At 53.3% G+C, this 24,060-nt stretch overlaps 1 protein-coding gene across 4 annotated transcripts in view; it reads left to right on the forward strand.

The window, feature by feature from the left end:
* Positions 1-2,749: 2,749 nt before the first annotated feature.
* The window catches only part of CPNE2 (copine 2), a 55,816-nt gene continuing 34,505 nt past the window's right edge, over positions 2,750-24,060 (forward strand). The window contains exons 1-4 of one of the 4 annotated variants that reach the window (XM_054533949.2): positions 2,808-2,884; positions 20,637-20,718; positions 20,933-21,147; positions 23,530-23,709. In XM_054533949.2, coding sequence (XP_054389924.1) covers positions 20,712-20,718; positions 20,933-21,147; positions 23,530-23,709 — 402 coding nt within the window. In that variant the 5' untranslated portion in view covers positions 2,808-2,884; positions 20,637-20,711. Of the gene's footprint in view, positions 2,885-20,636; positions 20,719-20,932; positions 21,148-23,529; positions 23,710-24,060 lie in introns of those variants that run through there. The other 3 variants (XM_002826458.6, XM_063717305.1, XM_009250755.3) reach the window with 3 other exon arrangements.

Raw genomic sequence — 24,060 nt, forward strand, 5'->3', positions numbered from 1 at the left:
TTTTAAAGTGTGTAAGTCAATGGTTTTAAGAATATCTACAGTTGTGCAATCATCACTATAATCTAACTTTTTTTTTTTTATATGGGTCTTGTTCTGTCACCCTGGCCGGAGTGCAGTGGTGTGATCATGGCTCACCACAGCCTCAACCTCCTGAGCAATCCTCCCACCTCAGCCTCCTAACTGGGACTACAGGCATGTACCACCACACCTGGCTAATTTTTTTTTTTTTTGGTAGAGATGGTGGGGTCTCACTATGTTGCTCAGGCTGGTCTTGAACTCCTTGCCTCAAGTAATCTGTCTGCCTCGACCTCCCAAAGTGCTGGGATTACAGGCAGGACCGCACTCTGCCTAGAATCTAACTTTAGAATATTTTTTATCATCTCCCAAAGAAACCCTTTGCCAATAGCAATCACTCCCCATTCTCCACTCCCGGGCCGAGTCAACCACAAGTCTGCTTTGTCTCTTTATGGATTTGTCTATTCTGGACATTTCATCTAAATGGAGCCATATAATATTTGTCTGAGACTGGCTTCTTTCACTGGGCATAATATTTTCCAAGTTTGTCCATATTGTAGCACGTATCAGTACTTCACACCTTTTTTTTTCTTTCTTTCTTTTTTTTTTTTTTTTTTGGAGGGCGGATGGAATCTCCCTCTGTCACCCAGGCTGGAGTGCAGTGGCACAATCTTGGCTGCAACTTCCGCCTCTTGGGCTCAAGCGATTCTCCTGCCTTCTGAATTGCTGGGATTACAGGTGCTTGCCACTACGTCTGGCTAATTGTTATATTTTTAGTAGAGACAGTGTTTTGCCATGTTGGCCAGGCTGGTCTCGAATTCCCGACCTCAAGTAATAGCCCGCCTTGGCCTCCCAAAGTGCTGGGATTACAGGTGTGAGCCACCACGACTGGCCAGTACTTCACACCTTTCTATGGCTGAATAATATTCTATGTTGTGTGGATATACTACATTTTGTTTTTCCATTCATCAGTGGATGGACATTTGGGTGGTTTCCACTTTTTGGCTATTATGAATCACGCTGCTGTGTACATTTGTGTACAAGTTTCGTGTGGCCATATGTTTTCATTTCTCCTGGGTAGATATCTAGGAGCGGAATTGCTGTGACCCCTGCCTGGCCTTTGCACTCTGCCTCCTTGGCTAGGGATCCAGTATCTTCCTTGACAGGCCCAACTATCTCATCCTTCAGGTCTCTTAAAGGAAGCCTCGCTGACTCCCATGGCTGAGTTGGGTCTTCTGAGCCACCCTACCTCCAATCTTTGCACATTTCATATGGTGATATGATTGCCTGGGTCCTGATCTTGGCCCCCACAGGTGAGCAACTTGAGAGAGACTATCTGCTTTGGTTCACCACTGTCCATCCCAGTGCCTGGCTCTCCTGCTGCTGGAAAGACAAGAGACGGATTCTGAGGCCAGAGCAATCAGGAAAGACTTCCTGGAGGAAGTGGGGCTGGAGTTGGGTTGATAGGTTGGTTTACCCCAGAGCGGGGCATAGGGCTTTGATGGCTTGGTGGAAGAAAGGTGAGGAGAGCTTGGAGAAAGGAAGAATGGATGGGTGACAGGCAGGCAGAGAACAAAGCTCAGAGTCCTAGGGGCTGTTTAGTCTCGGCCCCTCTAAGGCTGCAAAGTGCCAGTGACTCAGACGTGGAGGGAGGCTCACAGGCTGCAGCGTGAGGCTCCCACATTAACCCTCACCTGCCTGGAATCGAAAAGCCACAATGGAAGCACTCGGCATTAACCCTCAGCTGCCCAGTCCTTGAGCCCCAGGGCCAAGGGCTGTGGACATGGCCTTGAGATCCCCGGGAAGGCCCCGCCCCCCCAGAATCTGGTTACGTGAGGCTCAGCCTTCTAGTGCCCGGTGGTGAACTTGCCCAGAGAGCACCTAAATACCGCGGAGTGGCCAACGGCTTGAGCGCCCAGCGACAGACAAGTGTCCTAAGAATTGGTGCCTCTTCTAGGGAAAAGGAGGCCTGGGCTACAAGGCCTTAAAGACTCGCCTAATTTTCCGCACGGATGAGTAGCCCCAGGCCCCGTTCGGATCCGTCTTTATCTCATCGTCTGTGTCAGAGAAATATGTCATGTTTCCAATCTCTGGCGGCAAGAAAATGCCGAGCTCTTTTGCTATTGAAAAAAAAAACAAGGGAAGAAAACACTGCGGCCCTAATCCTGCCCAATACATTCCAGAACCCAGCCTTGGGTGTTGCCCCGAGGGCGCAGCCCCGCTCCCATAGGCGCTGGGGGTCCAAGCGGCACTGGGGCCCCGCAGGCCCGGGCTGAGGCCACCCCTCTGTTCCCGCGTCGGTCGCCCTGAGCGCACAGCGCTCGGAACTCAGAGGTGCCAGAGGCTCGGGCAAAGCAGGCCTAGGGAGGGCGCGAAGCCGCGTTGTTCCGATCCTCAGCCACCTGAGTCCCAGCCTGGAACCTTCGGATCCTCGCGTTCGGGACCCGAACGTTCGGGCCCCCTAGGTGCCAGGCGCCCCGAGTGCCGGGGCGCGCCGGGCGCGGGCTGGGAGCGGCTGACTGCGGGCGGGACAGCGCCCCCGCTCCTCCCGTGGGAGAGCGCGCGCCCCTCCAGGAAGCTCCCGCCTCGCCTCCCACTTCCCTCCCCACTCCCCCCCTCGGCCGGAGGGAGGAGCCCGAGCCGCCGCCGCCGCCGCCGCCCGCCCGCCCGCCCGGCCCGGGAGGAGGACCGGACCCCGAGCGGCTGGGAGCGCACGCGAGCGGGCCGTGGCCGCGCGGGCAGCGCCCTGAGCCCGTCCCGCGCCCGCGGGCCCGGCCAAGCAGGAGCAGCGCCCGGGGATGCCCGGGCGGCCCGGAGCGCGGGCAGCGGCAGCCGTGCGGTGAGGGCGGTGGCGCCCGCGGGACCCGCGGTGAGTGGGGCCCGGGCAGGCGGGGCAGCTTGGCGCGAGTGCCCAACTTCGGCCTTGGGGCTGGGCTCCCGGATCCAGCTGCTGGTCCGAAGGAAGCCGGGTTCCGCCTCGGGGGTCTGCGGCGCTGTAGCCCCCGCCGCCCGCGCGAACCTGGACACCGGCGCTTTGGTGACTCAGCTCCGACCCGGCCACGCGGGGGCGCCCCGCCGGCGCCCGCACTGCGGGGGAAGGGCGGGCGGGGTCCCTGGGGAATGGGGGCGCCCTCGGGGGTCCGAGCCCAGCTGCTTTGGGGACCCTCCCACCCGCCCCGAGGGGCTTGGAGGGCGTACGGGAGGTGGAGTCCAGCCGCTGCCGCAGCTGCTGAAGGCGTGAGGTCGCGCTGCCTCTTGGCGGGCGCGGGCTCCTCTCCGAGCCCCTCTGCTCTCCTCCCACCCCTCAACACCCACCCCCTGCCCAAGGCAACTGCCAAGGGCCGGCTCCCAGCCCCGGTACTGGGAGCGCAGAGGGGGAGTGGAGCTGGGCAGCTTCCCAGAAGTCGGAGTGTGTTTGCAAACTAGTTTTTGCGAAAAAGCTGTCTGGCACCTGTGTGTTTAAAGGGGGTGTGGGGGTGGGCATGTAGAGAGGGGGCGAGCAAGGCCCTCTCTTATTCCCCGTTTCTCACAGCGATGCTCCTCTTAAAATAGAGGGGTCTTACTCCCCTCTTCCCTGCTCTTCCCACCCCATCCCCCAGCCTCGCTCCTTGTCCCCCCCCCCCCAGTTCAAGAAGCTCTCCTATGGGGAAGGGGCTGTTTCAAAGGGGGTTGTGATTTTCCCAAGGTCACAGATGCTGCTGGCTCTGGTAGCTAATAGGGGGTTCATCTTGCATCTGAATCCCCTGCCCCATATGTATGGGGGGAAGGGACAAGGGGTCTGGAAGAATGATCTGAGCTGCCCTTTGTTTTGTCTACCTTAGTTTTTTGCTCCCTTAGAGGTGTGTGCTGTCATCAAAGGGTGGGGGGCTTTTTCTGCCCCTTGGGCATCCACAGCTGCCCGAACTGCAGGGAGCCCATGGTTTTCAGGAAACAGGCGGTGTGCGCAGATTGTAATCCCTGGCAGCTGCAGCCTGCCTGTGGACAGCCCTGATGGGGAGGCCTGGGCGATCTGGGTCTGCACCCCACCTATGACCAACAGGGAACTGGGCCCAGACCCTCCGCCCCTGTGGCCCTCTGGGTCTGAACCCCACCTATGACCAACAGGGAACTGGGCCCAGACCCTCCGCCCCTGTGGCCCTCTGGGTCTGAACCCCACCTATGACCAACAGGGAACTGGGCCCAGACCCTCCGCCCCTGTGGCCCTCTGGGTCATCATCTGTGAAATGGGCTAATGTTCCAGGGCCTGCCTCCTGGAGAATGGACACAGCATGAAGGCGTGGTTTTATGGCATTCCCCCTGGCATAGGCCCGGGTGAGCTCCAGGACCGCCCCAGCCAGCTGGATTGGAAGGGGTCACCCAGGCAGGTTTCTCCATGGAAAGAACCAGGGACGACGGATGTGGACGCTTGGGTTCGTCTCGCGGCCGTCACTTCCTGTTTGCGTGCCTTGTCACCCCTTGGACTCGGGGGTTGTCTGTCTGTAAAATGAGGCAAACTGTGACATGATCCAGCTTACAGTAGGGCGGCTGGGAGGCTGGAACTGGGGAACAGGGAGCAGACGTTCTGCAAGTAGGGAGCACTTCATGAGTGGCAAGTGTGGTGTCTCTGGTGGTGTTCCACCGGACACTCCCTCTGGAATGTCATGAGAATTAAAAACTGGGGCATAAGGGAAGAAGATGGCTGAGAATGGAGACTCGGTTTCTATGTCTGTAAAACAGTAAGTACTGGACCCCATCCAGTCCTCCTCCCAGTCCTCAGTTTCTATATCTATACACCTTTATATTCTTTTCAGGTAATTGTGTATTTCTGCAAAGGTAGGATTAAATTAGATTGCAAGGACTCGGGTGCCAGCACTTACTGGTACGTGGTGAGTGCCTGGTTAACTGTCATTGTCATTATCCATGGGAATATTAAGAAGCCTGATGTGGGTGACTGCATCCAGGATCCTTTGTGGGATTGTCTCAGGCCCGCTTGCTCCTCCCACTCCTGTCAGGACTTCTGGGCTGTTCTAGGCGCAGGGGCCTGGGGTGAAAGAAGACCAGGAGAGGTGGTAGATCTCATCCAGGTGTCCCCATTTCCCCACATCTGGCTGGCCTCACAGGGCTCTAAGGAGTGAACAGAAAACAAAAGAGCATTCTCTAGTAATTTCCTCCCTCCTGTCAGAGCAGGAGGCATCATTGCCAGGCACAGTCCCCAATCTGAGAAGCCCTCAGCTCAGGGTCAGGGTGCCCCCAGCCTGATGGAGGTCTCTGTCCTTCTCCCCTCCCCTGACCCTTATACATAGATGGCACTGGAGCTACCGAATCAGGAGCAAAACACTTCGAGGACCCAGCTCCTTCCGCCTTGCAGAATATGGCCTCAGAGAGTGGAAGTGGGGTCTCCCACAACCCTGCCGGACACGGTGGTGTGGGCACTGTGGGAGCCAGGATGCCACGTCACCCTGTGATCTTGGCAGGCAGCAGCTAGAAAAGTCTACAATCACATGTCTCCCCACCTCCTTGTCCAGAAGGGAGGACATAGGGGTCCCACAGTACCTGAGGACAGAGCCCAGGTTAGAGGTGCCTCCTGGTTCCCATCCCAGTGTCTTCCGCCCTCATTGGGCCACTGGACCTCGGCTGTCACTCCCATGGCAGAGTCAAGAAGACTGCTGTTCCATATCCTGGAATATTTCTTTCTTTCTTCCTTTTTTAATTTTTTATTTATTTATTTTTTGAGACAGGATCTTGCTCTGTCACACAGGCCGGAGTGCACTGGTGCGATCTCAGCTCACTGCAACCTCCACCTCCCAGGTTCAGGCGATTCTTGTGCCTTAGCCTCCTAAGTAACTGGGATCACAGGCGTGCATATAGCTAATTTTTGTATTTCTAGTAGAAACGGGGTTTTGCTATGTTGGTTAGGCTGGCATTGAACTCCTGGCCTCAGGTGATCCACCCACCTTGGTCTCCCAAAGTGCTGGGATTATAGGCATGAGCCACTGTGCCTGACCGTGGAACATTTCTTTACTTGTCCTGGCCGCACTTGCTCTGAGGTCTGCAGTGAGACTGACTGTAGTGAGATTGTGTCACCATCCCTCCTCACTGCTGTATCTCCTGGTTGTATTTTTCTTGGGGCATTTGCCTCTTTTTAAAATTATCTTCTTTACTCATTGGTGCACCAGCTTATCTGCTTCCCTCCCCAAAGGGTGTCAGATCCACAAAAAGGCAAGAGCGAACAGTGTCCGTCTTGTTTAGGGCCGTGTCCCAGCACTGAGAACAGTGCCTGGCACATTGTAGGTGCTCAGTAAATCCTTGTGTGAGGAATGACAGCACCTGCCCCTCCTTGCAGCCTCCTGTTAAATGAGTCTGTGATGTTGAGTGATGGATCCTGGGAGAATTATGAGCTTGCCCTCTTGAGTCTCTGAAGGGAACTCTGGCTTACCATGCTGAGTACTGGAAGGAGCATGGTTTTGCTGACAGCTAGATTTCAAACTTGTAGCCTACAGAACTGTGAGAGAATCTAAGCCATCCAGTGTGTGCTGCTCAACTAGCCCATGGCCAACCAGAGTTTGAAACCCAGTAGCTCAGCTCCCAGCATTCACTGCACTCTTACAATACTCTTTTCTCAGGTTGGGCATGTCTCTGAAAGACTGATGGGAGGGCCGGGCGTGGTGACTCACACCTGTAATCCCAGTACTGTGGGAGGCCAAGATAGGCAGACCACTTGAGCCCAGGAGTTCAAGACCAGCCTGGGCAACATGGCAAAAACCCGTCTTTACCAACATAAAAAATAAACAAAATTAGCTGGGTGTGGTGGTGCGTGCCTGTAGTCCCAGCTACTTGGGAGGCTGAGGTGGGAGGATTGCTTGAGCCCAGGAGGTCGAGGCTGCAGTGAGCCATGATTGTGCCACTGTACTCCAACCTGGGTGAAACAGTGAGACCGTGTCTGAAAAAAAAAAAAAAGAAAACTTGGGGTCCAACCAGAGGAGAGAGGGATTGGAGGAGTTGTCTGCTGGGAGTTGGGCATACTCCTTCCTGTGTTTTAGAGAGGGGACAGCCAGAGCACATCAGGCAGGCCAGATATCCTCAGCTCCTGATAAGATACAAAAGCCTGCAGGGATACAGTAGAGTTGCAGGGAGAATGGGCTCCTGAACCACACTAGGCATGTCCATACCACAGGGCCTTTGCACATGCTGGGAAACAGGTAGAGGAAACAGCACATGCAAAGGCCCTGTGGTGGGGACATGCCTAGCTTGGTTCAGGAGCCCATTCATTCATTCATTCAAAAATATTCACTGAGTACCTGCTGGGCACCAGCTATGGCTGGGATACAGCCATGAATGAGAGAGACCAATGCCTTGCTCTCCTGGGGCTTCTGGTCTATTAACATCCCAGCTCAAATGCGGCCTCCTCCACACTGCCCCATCACAATCACTTCACCCTGCTTTATTCTCTTTATGACATTTTCCACTATCTGAGATTTCCTGCCCTTGTCATTTGCTCTCTGTCCCCCCAACTCCATCCCAAACTCCTATGCCCAGAGCCTGAGTGTGTCTTGATCATGGTTGCCCCTCCAGCACACAGCAAAGTCCCTGGTCCAGAGGAACTGCTTAAGAAACATCTGTTGAACGACCAAATGGATGGCTGCATGGTGAGGGAAGTCCTCCTGGAAAGTGGAGACCCAAAGTCACAAGTGAAAGAGGGATTACATCTGTGCACAACCCTCTTCAGTTTACAAGCTGTTCACTGCTGCGTTAAGAACATCATGAAGAAAGTAGTGGGGACAGCTCTAGTTAGCAGCAGCTCCATTTCCTGTATGAAGAAACTGAGGCTAGAGAGGTTAGGACACATGGCCCAGGTTGCATAGGGAATGGGTGACTTTCTCCAGCACACCTCAGTCCCTTGGGTGGGCAGGCAGTGGCAGCAGGTGATGTCCCACCCAGGGGACCTCACATCCTCCACCTCCCCAGCCGCCAGTCTTTCAGTCCTAGGCAAATCCACCTTCTCTCAGACATACAACTTTCCCCATTCCCTCCTCCATGGGAGTCCCCTGCCCTCTGAGCCTGGCCAGACCCACTCCCAAGGTCCCCTAAGTACTCAGAGTCTCCCGAGAGCCAGAGCACTCTGTGCCCATCCCCACGTGGAGCCTCCTGGGAGGCCAGAGGGGAAGGAGATGAGGTCCAGGAGGGAGGAGTGGCAGGAGAGGACAGAACCCAGTCCCTAGACTCACAGGGAGTACAGTGGAGGCTGCCTGTCCGCCTGCTAGGTCAGCCCCTGTAAGTGACACAAATCTTCCAGTGCAGGCTGAGCTGAACCTGGGGCCTGGGAGGGTCGGGGGGTCCCAAGGGAAGCCCCCTCTCCGAAGAGCCAGAGCTTAGTGATTAAGCGGGTGCTACAGAGAATGACCTCCCTGTGAATGTGGTCTGGTGGAAGCTGGGGATCCCCAGGGGGGCCTCAGGGCCAACCCCTGCTGCAGCCTCCTCGCCATGCTGTCTGCATCTATATTTATCCCCGTAATGGCCTGGCTGCCTGTTGGAGTGTGGTGTCTTTGGAGCACAGCAGCCGGTGCCATAGCCGCGGTGGAGAAGTGATTTGTGTCAAGGTGCCGCCCCCACCTGGTTGGGAGTGCCAGCCTGCTCCCCGGGGGCTGCCTGTCGCCTGGCAGGAGCTGGTGCAGCAATGGGCATGCGGCAAGGGCCCCAGAGAATAAGGCTTGTGGCTGGACCCTGCCCACCAGAACCAGGATGCAGGATGTTGGGGCAGCCAGGCTGTGGCCAGGGTTCTTGTGTGGCTGGAAAGTGGGGCCAGATAAACTCTAAAGTCTTTTAGCTCTGAGACTCAAAGAACTCATGACTCCGAAATCCCAGAATTCCCAAATTCTGGAATTCTGTGAACCTCTAGTCCCAGGCCTCTACAATTCCAAGATGTCATGGTTCTTCCTCTCACCTTTTCACTCTTCCTCATTTTCAACAAACTTGTGTCGAGCTTCCATCCTGTGCCTCTGGGTATTGGCAGCAATGAGATGGAAACAGGGTTTGGTTCCATCTTTAAGCTCCAGTGAGGGTGACGCTTCTAAGCCAATGGTTACAGTATGCTGATATTGTGATTCCCTCTCAAGGACCAGGGAAATAGGAAGGGCTTTGTAGAGGAGTCCCTGGATTGTTGGTTTTGGTGTTTTTTGTTTTTTGTTTTACCACATTGAAGTGTAGCCTATGAAATAGAGCAGACATTCTACATGGACCAGTCAATGACTGTTCACAAACCAACACATCTGGGTCACCAGAACCCAGATCAGAAACAGACACGACCAGCACCAAAGTCCCCGGTGTCCCCTTCTGGTCAGTAACACTCGTCCACGTGTCCTGCCACTATCCTGACTTCCAGCAGCGTAGATTTGTTTTGTCCATGTTTAAGGTCACCTAAGTGAAATCATATAGGATGACATACTCCTTTCTTTCTGGCCCCCTTCACACAGCATGTGTGAGACCCATCCGTGTTATTGCTACCCGTGTTCTTCCTTCAAGCTGGCTGTATGTGGTCTGCTATGTGTTCATTCACCAGTTATGTCTCCCTTCTTCCGATGATGGGGGTTTGGGTGGGGAGTTCCAGTTGGGATTATTCAGATTAGCACTGCCATGAACATTCGTATGTGTATCTTTGGGTGAACATATGTGAATGTTTTCGTTGGGCACTAATGTTTCTCCTAAGTGGTTGCACCGATTTCCACTCCCTCTGGCAACCTGTGTGTGTTCCAGTTGCTCCCCATTATTGCCAACACATGGTATTGTCAGCTTTTTAAAATGTCAGCTTTTTAAAATCCTGGGGGTGGGGATGGGTGCATAGTGCATTTTTTTTTAAGACAAGAGTTTCATTCTGTCGCCCTGGCTGGAGTGCAATGGCGTGATCTTGGCTTGCTGCAACCTCCGCACCCCACCCCCATTCAAGTGATTCTCCTGCCTTAGCCTACTGAGTAGCTGGGATTACAGGCACCTGCCACCATGCCCGGCTAATTTTTGATTTTTTTTTTTTTTTTTTTGAGACGGAGTTTTGCTGTTGCCAGGTTGGAGTGCAGTGGCGCGATCTCGGCTCACTGCAACATCTGCCTCCTGGATTCAAGTGATTCTCCTGCCTCAGCCTCCCAAATAGCTGGGACCACAGGCGCGCACACCACGCCCAGCTAATTTTTGTATTTTTAGTAGAGATGGGGTTTTACCATGCTAGCCGGGATGGTCTCGATCTCTTGACCTTGTGATCTGCTTGCCTCGGCCTCTCAAAGTGCGGGGATTGCAGGCGTGAGCCACCACGCCCTGCCTAGTTTTTGTGTTTTTAGTGGGGATGGGGTTTCACAATGTTGGCTGGGTCTCGAACTCCCGACCTCAAGTGATCCGCCCACCTCAGCCTCCGAAAGTGCTGGGATTACGGGCATGAGTCACCGTGCCCAGCTGCATTTGGTTTTACTGAGCTGAGTTTGAAGAAAGAAATCACTAAGTGAAGAAGGGGGAAGGGCATTCCAGGCGATGGAACAGCATATGCAGAATTAGGGAGGCACGAAAAATACTTGCTGAAACTGTGTGGCAAACAGCAGAGCTAGAGCCAAAGGTGTGAGGGAGAGGACTTTGAGAGCCTCATCAGGGAACCTGGATGTTGTCCTGAGAACAGCTGGAAGCCATGGAGAGGTTTTTCTCATTTTGAGCCAGTATCTGCAGTGCATCAAGCATTTTGTAATTTCCATGAGTTGGATGAGAAAACTAAACTGAGACACAGAAAGACCAATGACTTGTCCAGAGTCCCATTAGTGGAGGCCCAATAGGTAGAGTGGTATTGGGCTGGGAGCCAGAGGACCAGAACCACGTGGGTAAGTGATTCAACCTCCTAGCCTTGGTTTACTCGCCTGGAGAATGGGAGTGCTGATAATAACACCTCATTTGGGGATGTTGTGAAGCTACAGAATTTCAAGGACCTGGGACAGGCATTATTATTCTCATTTTACTATGGTTATCTCTCCATCAGCACGGCCACACCCACCTTCACCCTTCTCTTGCAGTTGACAGGGTGGGGGTGGGCTCTCTGAGCTCCCACACTTAAGAAGGGCTAGCCCAGAGCTCCTGCCCTAACACCCTGTTTTCCTGCCCCATGACAGATCTCCTAGGAACTAAAGATTGCTATGATGGTTAATTTTATGTGTCAACTTGGCAAGGCTTTGGTGACCAGTTGTTTGGTCAAATAAAGGTAGTTTTTAGATGCAATTAACATTAAATCAGTAGACTTTTGAGTCCAACAGCTTACCCTCCATTATGTGTGGCCCTCATTCAATTGATCAGAGGCCTTCAGGGCAAAGACTAAGGTTTCTCAAAGACGGAATTCAGCCCCAAGACTGCAGCATAGAAACCCTGCCTGGGTTTCCAGCCTTCTGGCTTGCCCTACGGATTTTGGACTTTCCAGCCCCGACAATCACATGAGCTAATTCTTTAAAATACATTTCTCTCTCTGCATAGATAGATATCCTATTGGTTCTGTTTCTCCAGAAAACCTGGACTAATATGGTTGCCATTTATCTTCCTGGATCTTCTCATCTGGGAAATGGGATGAAGGAGGCAATTTAGACCTGAATGCATTCAAGATACGTTCCAACCCCCCAAAAGTTCAGTAAACTTAGCAGCCATCAGGGCCCGTAGGGAATGGGTGTCTTGTTAGCTGAGGGTTCTGGTTAACAGAGCATTCTCATCCAGACTAGAGGTTGCAAACTCAGAAGTCTACAGAGACCTGGCTGGGAGCTCGGTGTGTGAAGCCAGTAGAGCTTGTATGGAGACCAAGTGTGACACCTGCCTCATTATGCCAAATCCAACTATGCTAGAGCCATCCCTGGGGTGTGGTCAGCCATGGGGTGGCCACATTGCAACTTCTGATCTGTAGCCTCGTGCCTCAAAGTGTGGTTCCAGGGGGCAGCCCCAGCATCACCTGTAGCTTGTTAGAAACAGAATTTTAGGCCCCTCCCCAGACCTGCTGAATGACAATCTGTATTTGAACAAGATGCCCCACGTACTCAGCTAACCTGTGATTTGTGTGTACTTAGCCCACATCAGAACCACCAGCAGAGCATGTTAAAACACAGGCCTATGGGCGCCGCTCTAGGCCTTCTGCTAGAGCAGGTCTGGGTGGGCCCAGGGTGCTGCGTTTCTTTTTCTTTCTTTTTTTTTTTTTTTTGAGACAGGGTCTCACTCTGTTGCCCAGCCTGGAGTGCAGTGGCACGATCACGGCTCACTGCAGCCTTGACTTCCCAGGCTTAGGTGATTCCCCCATCTCAGCCTCCCAAGTACCTGGGACTACAGGCACATGCCACCATGCCCAGCTAATTTTTTTTGTCATTTTTTGTAGAGACAGGGTCTCACTATGTTGCCCAGCTGGGCTCAAATTCCTGAGCTCGAGTTCCACCTGCCTCGGCCTCCCAAAGTGCGGGGATGACAGGCGTGAGCCACCGCGCCCGCTGGGTGCTGCATTTCTAGCAGGCTCCAGAGAGATGCATAGGTGACCCATCTGAAAACCACACGTGGTGACAGCTCTGAGCCACCTCAGGAGCCTCTGCTGTCAGAGATAAGACCCCACTGACAGGATATGCTGGGTGCAGAAGGACTTGGAGGCCCTGAGGGTCCCAGAAGCCACAGCACCCAGGAGTGGGCCCCACCTCGAAGACCTTGAGGGTTGTGTATCCAAGCCCATAATTCAGTCCCTAGTCCCCCATCACTACCGTGGTCTCTCTGGGCTTCCCTGTGCTGTGTCCACCAGCCTGGAGGGAGAGCCTAGAGCCGTGTTTCTCAATCCGTTTTTTGTTTTTCTTTCTTTCTTTTTTTTTTTTTTTTTTTGAGAGAGGGTCTCGCTGTGTTGCCCAGGCTGGAGTGCAGTGGCACGATCTCAGCTCACTGCAACCTCCACTTCCCAGGTTCAAGCAATTCTCTTGCCTCAGCCTCCGAAGTAGCTGGGATTACAGGCACCTACCACCATGCCTGGCTAACTTTTGTATTTTTAGTAGAGACGGGGTTTCACCTTGTTGGCCAGGCTAGTCTTGAGCTCCCGACTTTAGATGATCCGCCCGCCTCAGCCTCCCCAAGTGCTGGGATTACAGGTGTGAGCCACCAGGCCCGGCCCTCTCAATCAGTTTTAACCTCGTCCCCTTTATGTAAACTGTTAACTTTATACATCCCCCAAGTTTTTTATCTACTTTCCCCTCTCCCCAGACATTAAGAATTGCTGGGGATTCAGACCCCACAGAATGGGTTCCTAACTAATGCCTGGTACTGACCGTGACCAGGCAACCACGCCCCTTTCTTTGTTACTGCCACCAGCAAAACAGAGAATTTATTTTTTTCCTTCTTTCTTTTTTTGTTTTTAGAGACAGGATCTCACTCTGTCACCCAGGTTCGAGTGCAGTGGCACAATCACAGCTCACTGCAGCCTTGACCTTGCAGGCTCAAGTAATTTTCCTGCCTCAGGCTCCCTAGTAGCTACAGGTGTGCACCACCGCACCTGGCTAATTTTTTTATTTTTTATTTTTGTAGAGACAGGATCTCACTGTGTTGCCCCAGGCTGGCCTCAAACTCCTGGCCTCAAGCAGTCCTCCCGCCTCAGCCTCCCAAGGTGTTAGGATCGTAAGCGTGGGCCGCCACGGCTGGCCTGTTTTTTCCTTTTTTACACATCAAGTTGCACGTGCTTTTCTGACAGCAAACAGTGCCCTCGATAGAATTTACAACAGGACATCCCACTGTGGTCCCAGCTCCTCCTCTCCACCAGCCTCTGGAATGGGGGCTGCCTCCCTGGCCACCTCAGGCCGGCCTTTCACCATCCAGCAGCTCTTCTCCCCTTCGGGGTTCCCAGGCCTCCTCCTGGGCCATCAGCTTCCCTGTGCCTGCCTCTCTCACTGTCCCCTCCTCTCCACCCATTTCTAAGTTGGAGGTCCCCCCACCCAGCCTCCCGGCAGCTCCTCCCTGACAGTGAGCTCCTTTGCACTACAGCTGGTTCCTGGGTTCTACATCGTGGTGGGGCCAGGGCTACTTTCTCCTCACAGCCATTAAGAATCACTGATCATAGCAAAAGCTACCTGTTATTGTTCCGAGTGCTTTACCTCACTGAATCCTCACAACACCTAGGAAAGCACTCTTTTTTGGTTGTCGTTTTTTGTTTTTGTTTTGAGACGGAGTCTTGCTCTGTCACCCAGGCTGGAGTGCAGTGGTATGATCTAGGCTCATTGCAACCTCCGCCTCCCGTGTTCAAGCAATTCTCCTGCCTCAGCTTCCCGAGTAGCTGGGATTACGGGCGCACACCACCACGCCCAGCTAATTTTTGTATTTTTAGTAGAGGTGGGGTTCCACCATGTTGGCCAGGCTGGTCTCGAACTCCTGACCTCAGGTGATCCCACCTGCCTCGGCCTCCCAAAGTGCTGGGCTCACAGGTGTGAGCCACTGCGCCCGGCTGGAAGGCACTCTTGTTCCCATTTTACAGAGGGAGAAACTGAGACATAGGGAGTTGAAGGAACTTGCCAGAGGTCACACAGCAGTTAAATGGCAGAGCCAAGATGGGAAGGATGGAGTGATGGCAGCCTTGGCTCTGGGCCTGGTCACCATCCTTCCCTGGCTTAAAAAAACCAATGCCTCTTGTTGGGCCTCAGTTTCCACCCCTGTGAAGTAGGACACAGTCCCTCTCCTGCTGGCCTCTGAGACCCCAGGGTTTGAGAAGCTGCCTGTGATTCTCTCAAGTGATGTGTGCAGGGGGAGGTGGCTATGATTGCTCTGGGGCTGCTGATGATGGAGCCTGCCTGGCGAGCCCCAACCTCCCTCATTGATTAGGTGCTCACATATGCAGATATGGCCGTAGGTGCTGGGGAAACAGTGGTGATGTCCTCCTGAGGGTCGGGGCAGACAAACAGACACAGGCATATAGACAGATATGTAAAACGATTGTACATGGCAGTGATCTGTGAAGGAAGCAGCATGGAGCGGAGACAGATTACGTCAGCCTGGGTGATCAGGGAAGGCCTCTGAGGATGTGATATTAAGCTGACAAGTAAGACCTTTCCTGTGAAGAAAGGCATTCCTGGAAAAAGGAACAGCAAGTGCTAAGGCCCTGCGGCAGGAGAGAGTCTGACAGCAAAGGGAGGCCAGTGCAGCTGGGACAAAGGAAGCGAGCGAGGCGGAGGGTGGCAGGAAGTGGGGACAGGTCAGGCAGGGTCCTGTCATCCTGGGCACGATTTGGGGTTTGTGTGACCTGGATGAGGAGGTCACAGGAAGACTTTCAGGTAGAGCCATGGTGGCATCTGACTTCTAGGTTTAAAGACTCCCTCTGGCTCTGGTGTGGAAAAGAGAGTGCAGCTGAGCTTGCATCAGAGAGACCTGTTATGGGTCAGGGTGTGTCTGAGCATGAGACGATGGGAGCCTGGCTGGGCTGGCATAGTGGAAGTGGGGAGAGGACGGATGCTGAATGCAGCTCGAAGGTGAAATCAGCAGCACTGGTGGCATATAGGAGGTGAAGATAAAAGGAGATTAAGGATGATGAATCCCTGGTTTTCTGGCTGAAACCATGATGTTCTAGGCCTGTGGCTCAGCACCAGTGTCCAAGCCTGTCCTTCTGCCTAAGGGCAAGATGCCTCCTCGCTGGGGTCAGTGGACCCTGTGGGGGCTGAACCCTATGTGTCCGTTTTTTTTTTTTTTCTTTTAAGACAGGGTTTTGCTCTGTCGCCCAGGTTGGAGTGCAGTGGCACAATCACAGCTCACTGCAGCCCCAAACTCCTGGGCCCAAGCCATTCTTCCACCTCAGCCTCCCAAAGTGCTGAGATGACAGGTGTGAGCCACCACTAACTGCATAGCCCCAGGGTGCTCAGGGAGTATTTGTTGAATGAACCAATGAATCAGTGCCTGGGAATTCCCAAGCCCTGTCCTCTCTTTGCGTCAGTTGGCCCGTCTGTAAAAGGGACCACTAGTTTCATAAACCCCTCTCCAAGCTCCTTGCCTGGGGGGTCTGGTCACCCCAGAAGGGCTGTGCCCATCTGTGCCAGGAGTCAGGACCATGCTTTAAGCAGGCCCTGGCTCCCCATCCCATCCCCCAGCCTGAAACCTCAAATTACCTATGGGGTGGGGGCTGCCCCAGGGGTGTTTCCATCGTGCCCAGATGCGCATGGCAGGCCCAGCCCTCCCTTAATGACACCTTGCCTGCCTGCCCTCCTGCTGGGGTAGGAGGGGAGGAGGCCCCCAGCCCAGCCTAAGCTGTAGTTTCTTTTTCCATTGCGTCAGGCCTCAGGGTCCAGTACGCCTGGCTGCTGCTGGGCTGGCGCAGAGGGACCCACTCTTCCCCCCGCCTGCCCCAACTCCAGACATCATGTGCTCCCCGTTTCGGGGATCCAGAAGCTTCCAGCCAGAGGGTGAGTTGGAGATGGGAGGACCTGCCCCTGGCTTGGGGAGGAGTTCCCTTCCCACCCACCCATCGCTCGCTCTAGCCAGGGCCTGAGCCGATCCAGGTGGAGTTGCAGTGAGCTGGGGGCTCCTGGCCCAGCCACCGCCCCCTGCCCCCATGACCTGTCCCTCCTGCCCACACCCTCAGTCAGGCTGGAGGGAGGGAAAGGCAAGAGGCTGGTATAATAACCAAGGCAAGATAATGGGGCTCGGATGAGGCAGGGGGATGGGGGTAGGGTAGTGATGGGGACAGAAGGAGGTGACCCCAGAGTGTTCATATGAGCATCTGTCATTGTATTTGTCAGTCTGGGTGCATATGTGTATGTGTGTGTGTGTATATGTGACCACATGTGTGTAAATGGACAAGGAAGCACGTGAATCTGGGCGTGTGTACCTGACACCCTCAGGATGAGAACAGAAGTGTCTGATTTGGCAGCAGGAGATGGTGGCCCAGGTGGCATCTAACATGTCACAGAGGGGGCCTGTGAAGTGAGGAGGGGGTAGGTGAGCTAGAATCCACCTCTCCAGCAATGGTGGGAGATGCAGGGGTGTGGACTGGGTGACCCAGAGGAACTGGTGAACTTGGATACTCTGGGGCCCATCCTGGGTGTGTGTTCAAATGGGGGAATGCCCTTGGCTTCCCCAGCCCTGATCACAACCTGCCTGCTTAGCCTCAGGCTCCCCTGGCCTGGCTGATGTCCTGGCTGTCCCTGCCTAGGTCCCACAATGTTCAGCAATCTCCCCACCCTGGCAAAAGGCCAAGCATTGGCCTGGGAGAACTGATTCACACCCTGTCTCTCCCTTTTCCTGGCCCTGTAACCTCAAGCAAGGGACTTTTACTCTCTGGGCCTCAGTTTCCTCATCTCTAAAATGGGGGCAATTGTCCTGCAGGCATGGGCAGGCGCTCTCAGCCACACAGCAAGGTTTTGGACATCCCTGTCTGCCCCCTTCCCCACCCCACCCCCACTTGGCACAGCTGCCCAGCTGCACACAGTAAGAGTGAACGCAGTTCTCCAGCTCCTCCAGTGGAAACTGATTTTTACACGACAAGAATAAATCCTGCAGGCAAATTGTAGTGCTGTCCTGATGCTCTGAGCTCGTGTGATTATAACAAGGTTCTAGGAACAAAGGCTGGGAGGGAGGGGGCTGAGGACCAGCTTCATCGTTGTCCAGATTTTTCCCCTGCCAGGCATGTCCGGGGAGCACTGGATCTGGAGGGGAAGCTGGGAGGTCTCCGCTGCCAGCCCCACTCTCACCCTGGCCTCCTGCAGACCGGGGCTTGCAGGGGACTGCATCTGCCCAGCAAGAGGCTGGCGCTCCAGAGTGCGCCATGGCCTGGGTGAAAGAGAGGAGGAGTGGACCCAGCATAGTGACGGTGGCTTGATCCTTCCTGCCTGGAGGACAGCAGCTGCCTCCTCACTGGTCTCTCTGCTACCTCTCCTTAGCTTGACAACCCCTTCTCCCCACAAGGGGCCGAGTAAGCTTTTAAAAACACAAATCAGATCATGTCAGTTCTCTGCTTCTAAGACTTCCCATTGCTCTCAGAATGAAACTCAGACACCCTATCAGAGCCCACAGCTCCTGCAGGTCCTGGCCACTCTCCCTGCTCCCTCATTGTGTTCCTGCCAGACTGGACTGTGAGCCCTGCAGCAGCTAAGACAGAGCAATCTTTTTTTTTTTTTTTTTTTGAGACAGTGTCTTGCTCTGTTGCCCAGGCTGGAGTGCAGGGGCGCGATCTCAGCTCACAGCAACCTCCACCTCCTGGGTTCAAGCGATTCTCCTGCCTCAGCCTCCCGAGTAGCTGGGACTACAGGTGCACGCCACCATGCTGGCTAATTTTTGTACTTTTAGTAGAGATGGGGTTTCACCATGTTGGCCAGGCTGGTCTTGAACTCCTGACCTCAAGTGATCCACCTGCCTGGGCCTCCCAAAGTGCTGGGATTACAGGCATGAGCCACCAAGCCCGGCCAAGAGCAGTCTTCTTATTGTAGCATTCCCAGCACTGGGACAGTTCTTGGGACCTAATAGATGCTCAGTATACCCTCTAGAGTGAATGAAAGCCTCAGTTTCCTCCTCTGGAAAATAAGGGTGATATTACTATACTTGCCTCATAAGACTGAATGAAAATTAGCGACATTGTGCAGGTGACATGCTTAGTTAGTGCTCACAAGCACAGTGACTTGGATTTGTGTTCCCAGAGGGGGCCCACCCACCACCCCACTTGCCTCCCTCCACTGGAGAAGTGCAGGGTCAGTAAACCACTTAGCCGCAGGAGGACAAATTATTAGTCAGGGAGTTGGAACCTGGCCATTGTTGGGTAAGTGTTTAGGGGCTAGGTTCAACCACTGGGATGACGGAGCCAGTGTTAAATGCACACGTGCTAGTGGAAGTGAGACCTGACCATAGGAGGCTCAAAGGGCTGTGTCCTGATGTCTCGTGGGCAGATGGGAAACTGAGGCAGAGAAAGCCAGAGGACTTGTCTGCTGGGCCTGTGATGGGTGTGACCTAGGTCCCCCTCCACCCCTTGAGATGGGTTGCTCCAGTCTCACTAACACCTTACACTCAAAGGAAAACAGAACTCCTTCGACTGATCACATGTCAGTAATTAACCTTGACTGGAGGAGGATACTGGAGGCCCAGGGCGCAGAATTTTGGGAAATTGTATATGAGTGAAAGGGTAAATTGTGTGTTGATGATAAGGACCAATGCTGGCAGGATCTGAGGCATATGGAGGGTTTGTCCATTCATTCATTTATACACTCATCCTTTTTTCATTCAGCAAGTATATACTGGATGCTTCCTGTGCACCAGTCATTGTGTATGAGCTAGAGATACAGGGTGAAGGTGATAGACAATGAACAAGGGTGAATTTTTAATGTTACTGTTACAGGAAAGGGGTCCCGATCCAGACCCCAAGAGAGGGTTCTTGGCTCTTGTGCAAGAAGGAATTCAGGACGAGTCCATAAAGTGAAAGCAAGTTTATTAAGAAAGTAAAGGAATAGCCGGGCGCGGTGGCTTATGCCTGTAATCCCGGCACTTTTGGGAGACCCAGGCGGGTGGATCACCTGAGGTCGGGAGTTTGAGACCAGCCTGGTCAAAGTGGTGAACCTCGTCTCTACTAAAAATACAAAAATTACCCTTGCGTGGTCGTGGGTGCCTGTAGTCTGAGCTACTCGGGAGGCTGAGGTAGAAGAATTGCTTGAACCCAGGAGGCGGAGGTTGCAGTGAGCTGACATCATGCCACTGCACTTCAGCCTGGGTGACAGAGCCAGACTCCGTCTCAAAAACAAAAACAAAAAAAGAAAGTAAAGGAATAAAAGAATGGCTACTCCATAGACAGAGCGGCCCCAAGGGCTGCTGGTTGCCCATGTTTATGGTTATTTCTTCATGATATACTAAACAAGTGGCAGATTATTCATGCCTCCCCTTTTTAGACCATATAGGGGAACTTCCTGATGCTGCCATGGCATTTGTAAACTGTCATGGCGCTGGTGGAAGTGTGGCAGCGAGGACGACCAGAGGTCACTCTCATGGCCGTCTTGGTTTTGGGCGGCTTCTTTACTACAGCCTGTTTTATCAGCAAGGTCTTTATGACCTGTATCTTGTGCTGACCTCCTATGTCATCCCGTGACCCAGATGCCTTAACCATCTGGGAATGCAGCCCAGTAGCTTTCAGCCTTATTTTACCCAGCTCCTATTCAAGATGGAGTTGCTCTGGTTTAAATACCTCTGACGTTTACCAGAAGCGAGCTTCCTAGTGGCCAAAGTAGGAAGGAGAGAAGCCTGAGCAGTTGTCAGCTCCACTGTGGCCACAAGATGCCAACATGCTAGTTGCTCAGGAGAAGCCCAGGTTTTCCTGGCACGATTAGTATCTGAGACACCCATGTCCACTGTGATTTGTTGCTCATGTGACTGGGCAGCACACAAGGAGCTGTGCATCCTTACAGGTGAAGACTGACCACAGCAGAGAAAAACTTCAAAGACAAATTTAACACACCTACCGGAGACAGAGACTCTTTTTTCTTTCTTTTTGTTTTTTTTTGAGATGGTATCATTCTGTCGCCTAGGCTGGAGCGCAGTGACACGCAATCACGGCTCACTGCAACCTTGAACTACTGGCCTCAAGCAATCCTCCTGCCTCAGCCTCCCAAGTAGCTGGGACCACAGGCACGCACCACCATGTCTGGCTGATTTTTTAATATTTTTTGCAGAGATAGGATCCTCCTTGTTGCCACGCTGGTCTTGAACTCCGGGCTTCCAGGCACTTGACCTCCCCAAGTGCTGAGATGATAGGCATGAGCCACTGCGCTCAGCTGAGACTCCCTTTTCATGCATTTCCTTGCATTCTTCTTTCTCCAAACCTTTGCCCATGTTATTTGACAACCCGCCTCAATTTGCCTTCCATCTCTCCACTCACCTCTTAAAGGCCAGGCGGTAATGCCTCCCTATGGTGGGGCAGCATTGCAGGTGTCTGTCCACTCTCTGACGCTCACTCCTGTTCCCCTAGACTGCCAGGAACTCCTGCCACCGCCACCAGCTCCCATGGCCCACATACCCAGTGGGGGTGCCCCAGCAGCGGGGGCAGCCCCCATGGGCCCCCAGTATTGCGTGTGCAAGGTGGAGCTGTCAGTGAGTGGCCAGAGCCTACTGGACCGGGATGTTACCTCCAAGTCCGACCCCTTCTGTGTCCTCTTTACAGAGAACAATGGCAGATGGATCGAGGTGAGGCTCTTCCGTGTGTCTGCGGTGGGTAAGGGGGTGGCTAGGCTGCTGGGGAGGGGGAGTCTCCCAGGACTGGGATCCAGAAACTCTGATAGAAGTAGTTGGAGTGTGGGCTGGTGGCAGGGGATTACTTGGTAAATTGTTACTCTTAAAATGAAATTGTATTTTAAATATATTTAAAATATTACTTTGTGTTTAAATTATTACAATTAAAATCCATAGATTTATATTTATAATTATATAATTTATACTGATTATTTGATATCTTTTTTTTTTTTTTGAGACAGAATCTCTCTGTCCCCCAGGCTGGAGTGCAGTGGTGAGATCTCAGCTCACTGCAACCTCTGCCTCCCAGGCTCAAGCAATTCTCCTGCCTCAGCCTCCTGAGTAGCTAGGGCTACAGGTGTGCACCACCACGCCCGGCTAATTTTTGTATTTTTAGTAGAGACATGGGGTTTCGCCATGTTGGCGAGGCTGGTCCTGAACTCCTGACCTCAAGCAATCCACCTGCCTCAGCTTCCCAAAGTGCTGGGATTACAGGCATGAACCACCGCGCCCCATCTTGTTATAAATTGTTATATATAGTTAAAATTTTATAGTTTTATGAAATGTTTGCTTCCGCTTTTAAATAACCTTTCTGTATTATTTCTAAATGAACACATGGTCAGTAAGAAACAGAGAAACAGTGAGCTCAGGCTTTGGGAGCTGGTCCAAGGCCCAGTGATGCTACTCCCTGCTGTGTGGCCTTAAGCAAGTTGCTGTCCCTTTCTGAACCTGACTCCTCATCTGTGAAATTATTATATATTTTTTTCTGCTGACTCCCTTGGAAGGCCCCAGATCTGGGGATATTAATGGTGCCCCAGGCAAGGACTTCTGAGCTGGAAGACTTTGGCTTGAAGGTTGGAAAGAGTTGCAGCTTGAGGAAGGATGTTGAGAAACCTAAGCTGTTTAGACCTTCAGGTTTTAAAACTTGCTTTGCTTTTGCAAAAGGAAACTATTGGAGTAAATGTAGAGAATCCAGATAAACCTAAAGGAGAAAATCAAAATTGTTAGGAACCCACCTGTCATAGAGAACCACTGTTAACAGTTTGGTATCCAGCCTTCCAGATGGCTTTATATGCATGTATATTTCCCAAAATATGTGTGTATTTTTTAATGGATATTTAACTAGGCCATGGTGGGGGTTCACCTGAACCTACTGTGGTTTACAAAGAGTTCCCATGAATGTTGGCTCCTTCTTGTGATGCCAAGAAAACAGTGTGGGATTGTTGACCCACTTTACAGAGGGGGAAACAGGGGCCCCAGAGTGGGTAGGGACTTTTTTGTGTCACCCAGCGTGTTGATGGTACAACTGGAAGTGGGAGGTGGGACATGGGGCCAGCTGAGGACTCCTAGGGGAGCCCCAGGCCTGTGAGAGGCATGTCTGGGGGCACAGTTCCCTTCCACCAGGTCTCTAGAACCCCTGAGTGCGCCCAGGGAGTGGTATCCCCCTGACTCATGGCACACCCCCCCACCCTCCCTGACAACCTCTGCCCCCACCCAGGCCAGCCACCCTGGCTAAAAATAGCCCAGGGCCAAGACCTCCTCAGTCCCTGCTGCTCCAGCCCTTGGAAATGGAATGGGTGGGAGGAAAAGTCAACACAGCCTGGGCCCCAAAATAGACTGTCACCCAGACTCCGCGGTTTGGGGCCTCAGCGTCCAGAGGCCAGGAGGCGGGTTTCCTGTCCCAGTGCCACCACTGACCCACAATACAAGGCCCTGTCCTCAGCCAGGCTTTGGTATCCACGGTAGGTGGGGTGTAGGGCTGCACAGTGTCAGGATTCTATACAAGATACAAACATCTCCCCGTGCTCCCGTGGGGAGTCCCTGACCCCACCTTCCCCCAATAATCCTCCCTTCTTTCTGTTTCCTCTCTCAGTTTCCATGTAAAATGTGGTTTGAAAAAGGGTTTTCCCAAAATAAAAAGTGAAAACCACAAGTAGTCAAATCCTTTCCCTTTACAGAGATGGAAACGGAGGCCCAGACGGGGAAAGTGCCTTGTCCTCCATCTCTTACCCAGGCAGGGACAGGGCCCGAGCTCTTACCCTGGCACCTGGGTAGGGAGCCAGGGCCGAAGAATTAAGAGTGTGGGTAGTAGAGTCGGACCTCAGTTTCGAATCTCGGCCCTGCTCCACAAGCTGTCCAGCCTTGGGGAAGTCACTTAACCTCTCTGTGCTTCAGCGTCCTTGTCTGTGAGCTGGGGATAGTGAGTCACTGACGATGACCACAAGTGCCTGGCACAGAGCAGGCATTGTACAAGTTAGCAGAATGATTTCCAGCAGCCTGCGAGGTCTTGGACCAGCTGCCTTGACTCTGACTTCCATTTTCCTGCCCCTCTGCTAGTACGACAGGACAGAAACCGCGATCAACAACCTCAACCCTGCCTTCTCCAAGAAGTTTGTGCTTGACTACCACTTCGAGGAGGTACAGAAGCTCAAGTTCGCGCTCTTTGACCAGGACAAGTCCAGTATGCAGCTGGACGAGCATGACTTCCTGGGCCAGTTCTCCTGCAGCCTGGGCACGGTGAGCTGGGCCCTCCTGGATGGGAGCAGGGGCCCAAAGACTGGGCAACCCCTCAGAAAGTCTCTTCTCGTGCTATCTTTCCCTAGCCCCATCTTCCTGGGTGGGTCCCAAAGTACAGATGCAGAGTGGGGAACAGGCTTGGCGGGTTCGAGGCTGGGCTGAAGAGTTCCCATCTGGAGGGGCAGCCAAACAGAATGCCTCTCAGGATCTGGGGCCCCAGGTGGCCAGGGATTCTGATTGTTAGATGTAATCAGGTGTGGTCTTGACCTCCTGGGGTAGGAGCATCTGACCAGCAACCAAGACACCCACAGTAGTCCTGCTTGTGGCAGACTCACTGTGTGACCTTGAGAA

The sequence above is a fragment of the Pongo abelii genome, chromosome 18, assembly GCF_028885655.2.
Source record: "Pongo abelii isolate AG06213 chromosome 18, NHGRI_mPonAbe1-v2.0_pri, whole genome shotgun sequence".
Classification (NCBI taxonomy): domain Eukaryota; kingdom Metazoa; phylum Chordata; class Mammalia; order Primates; family Hominidae; genus Pongo; species Pongo abelii.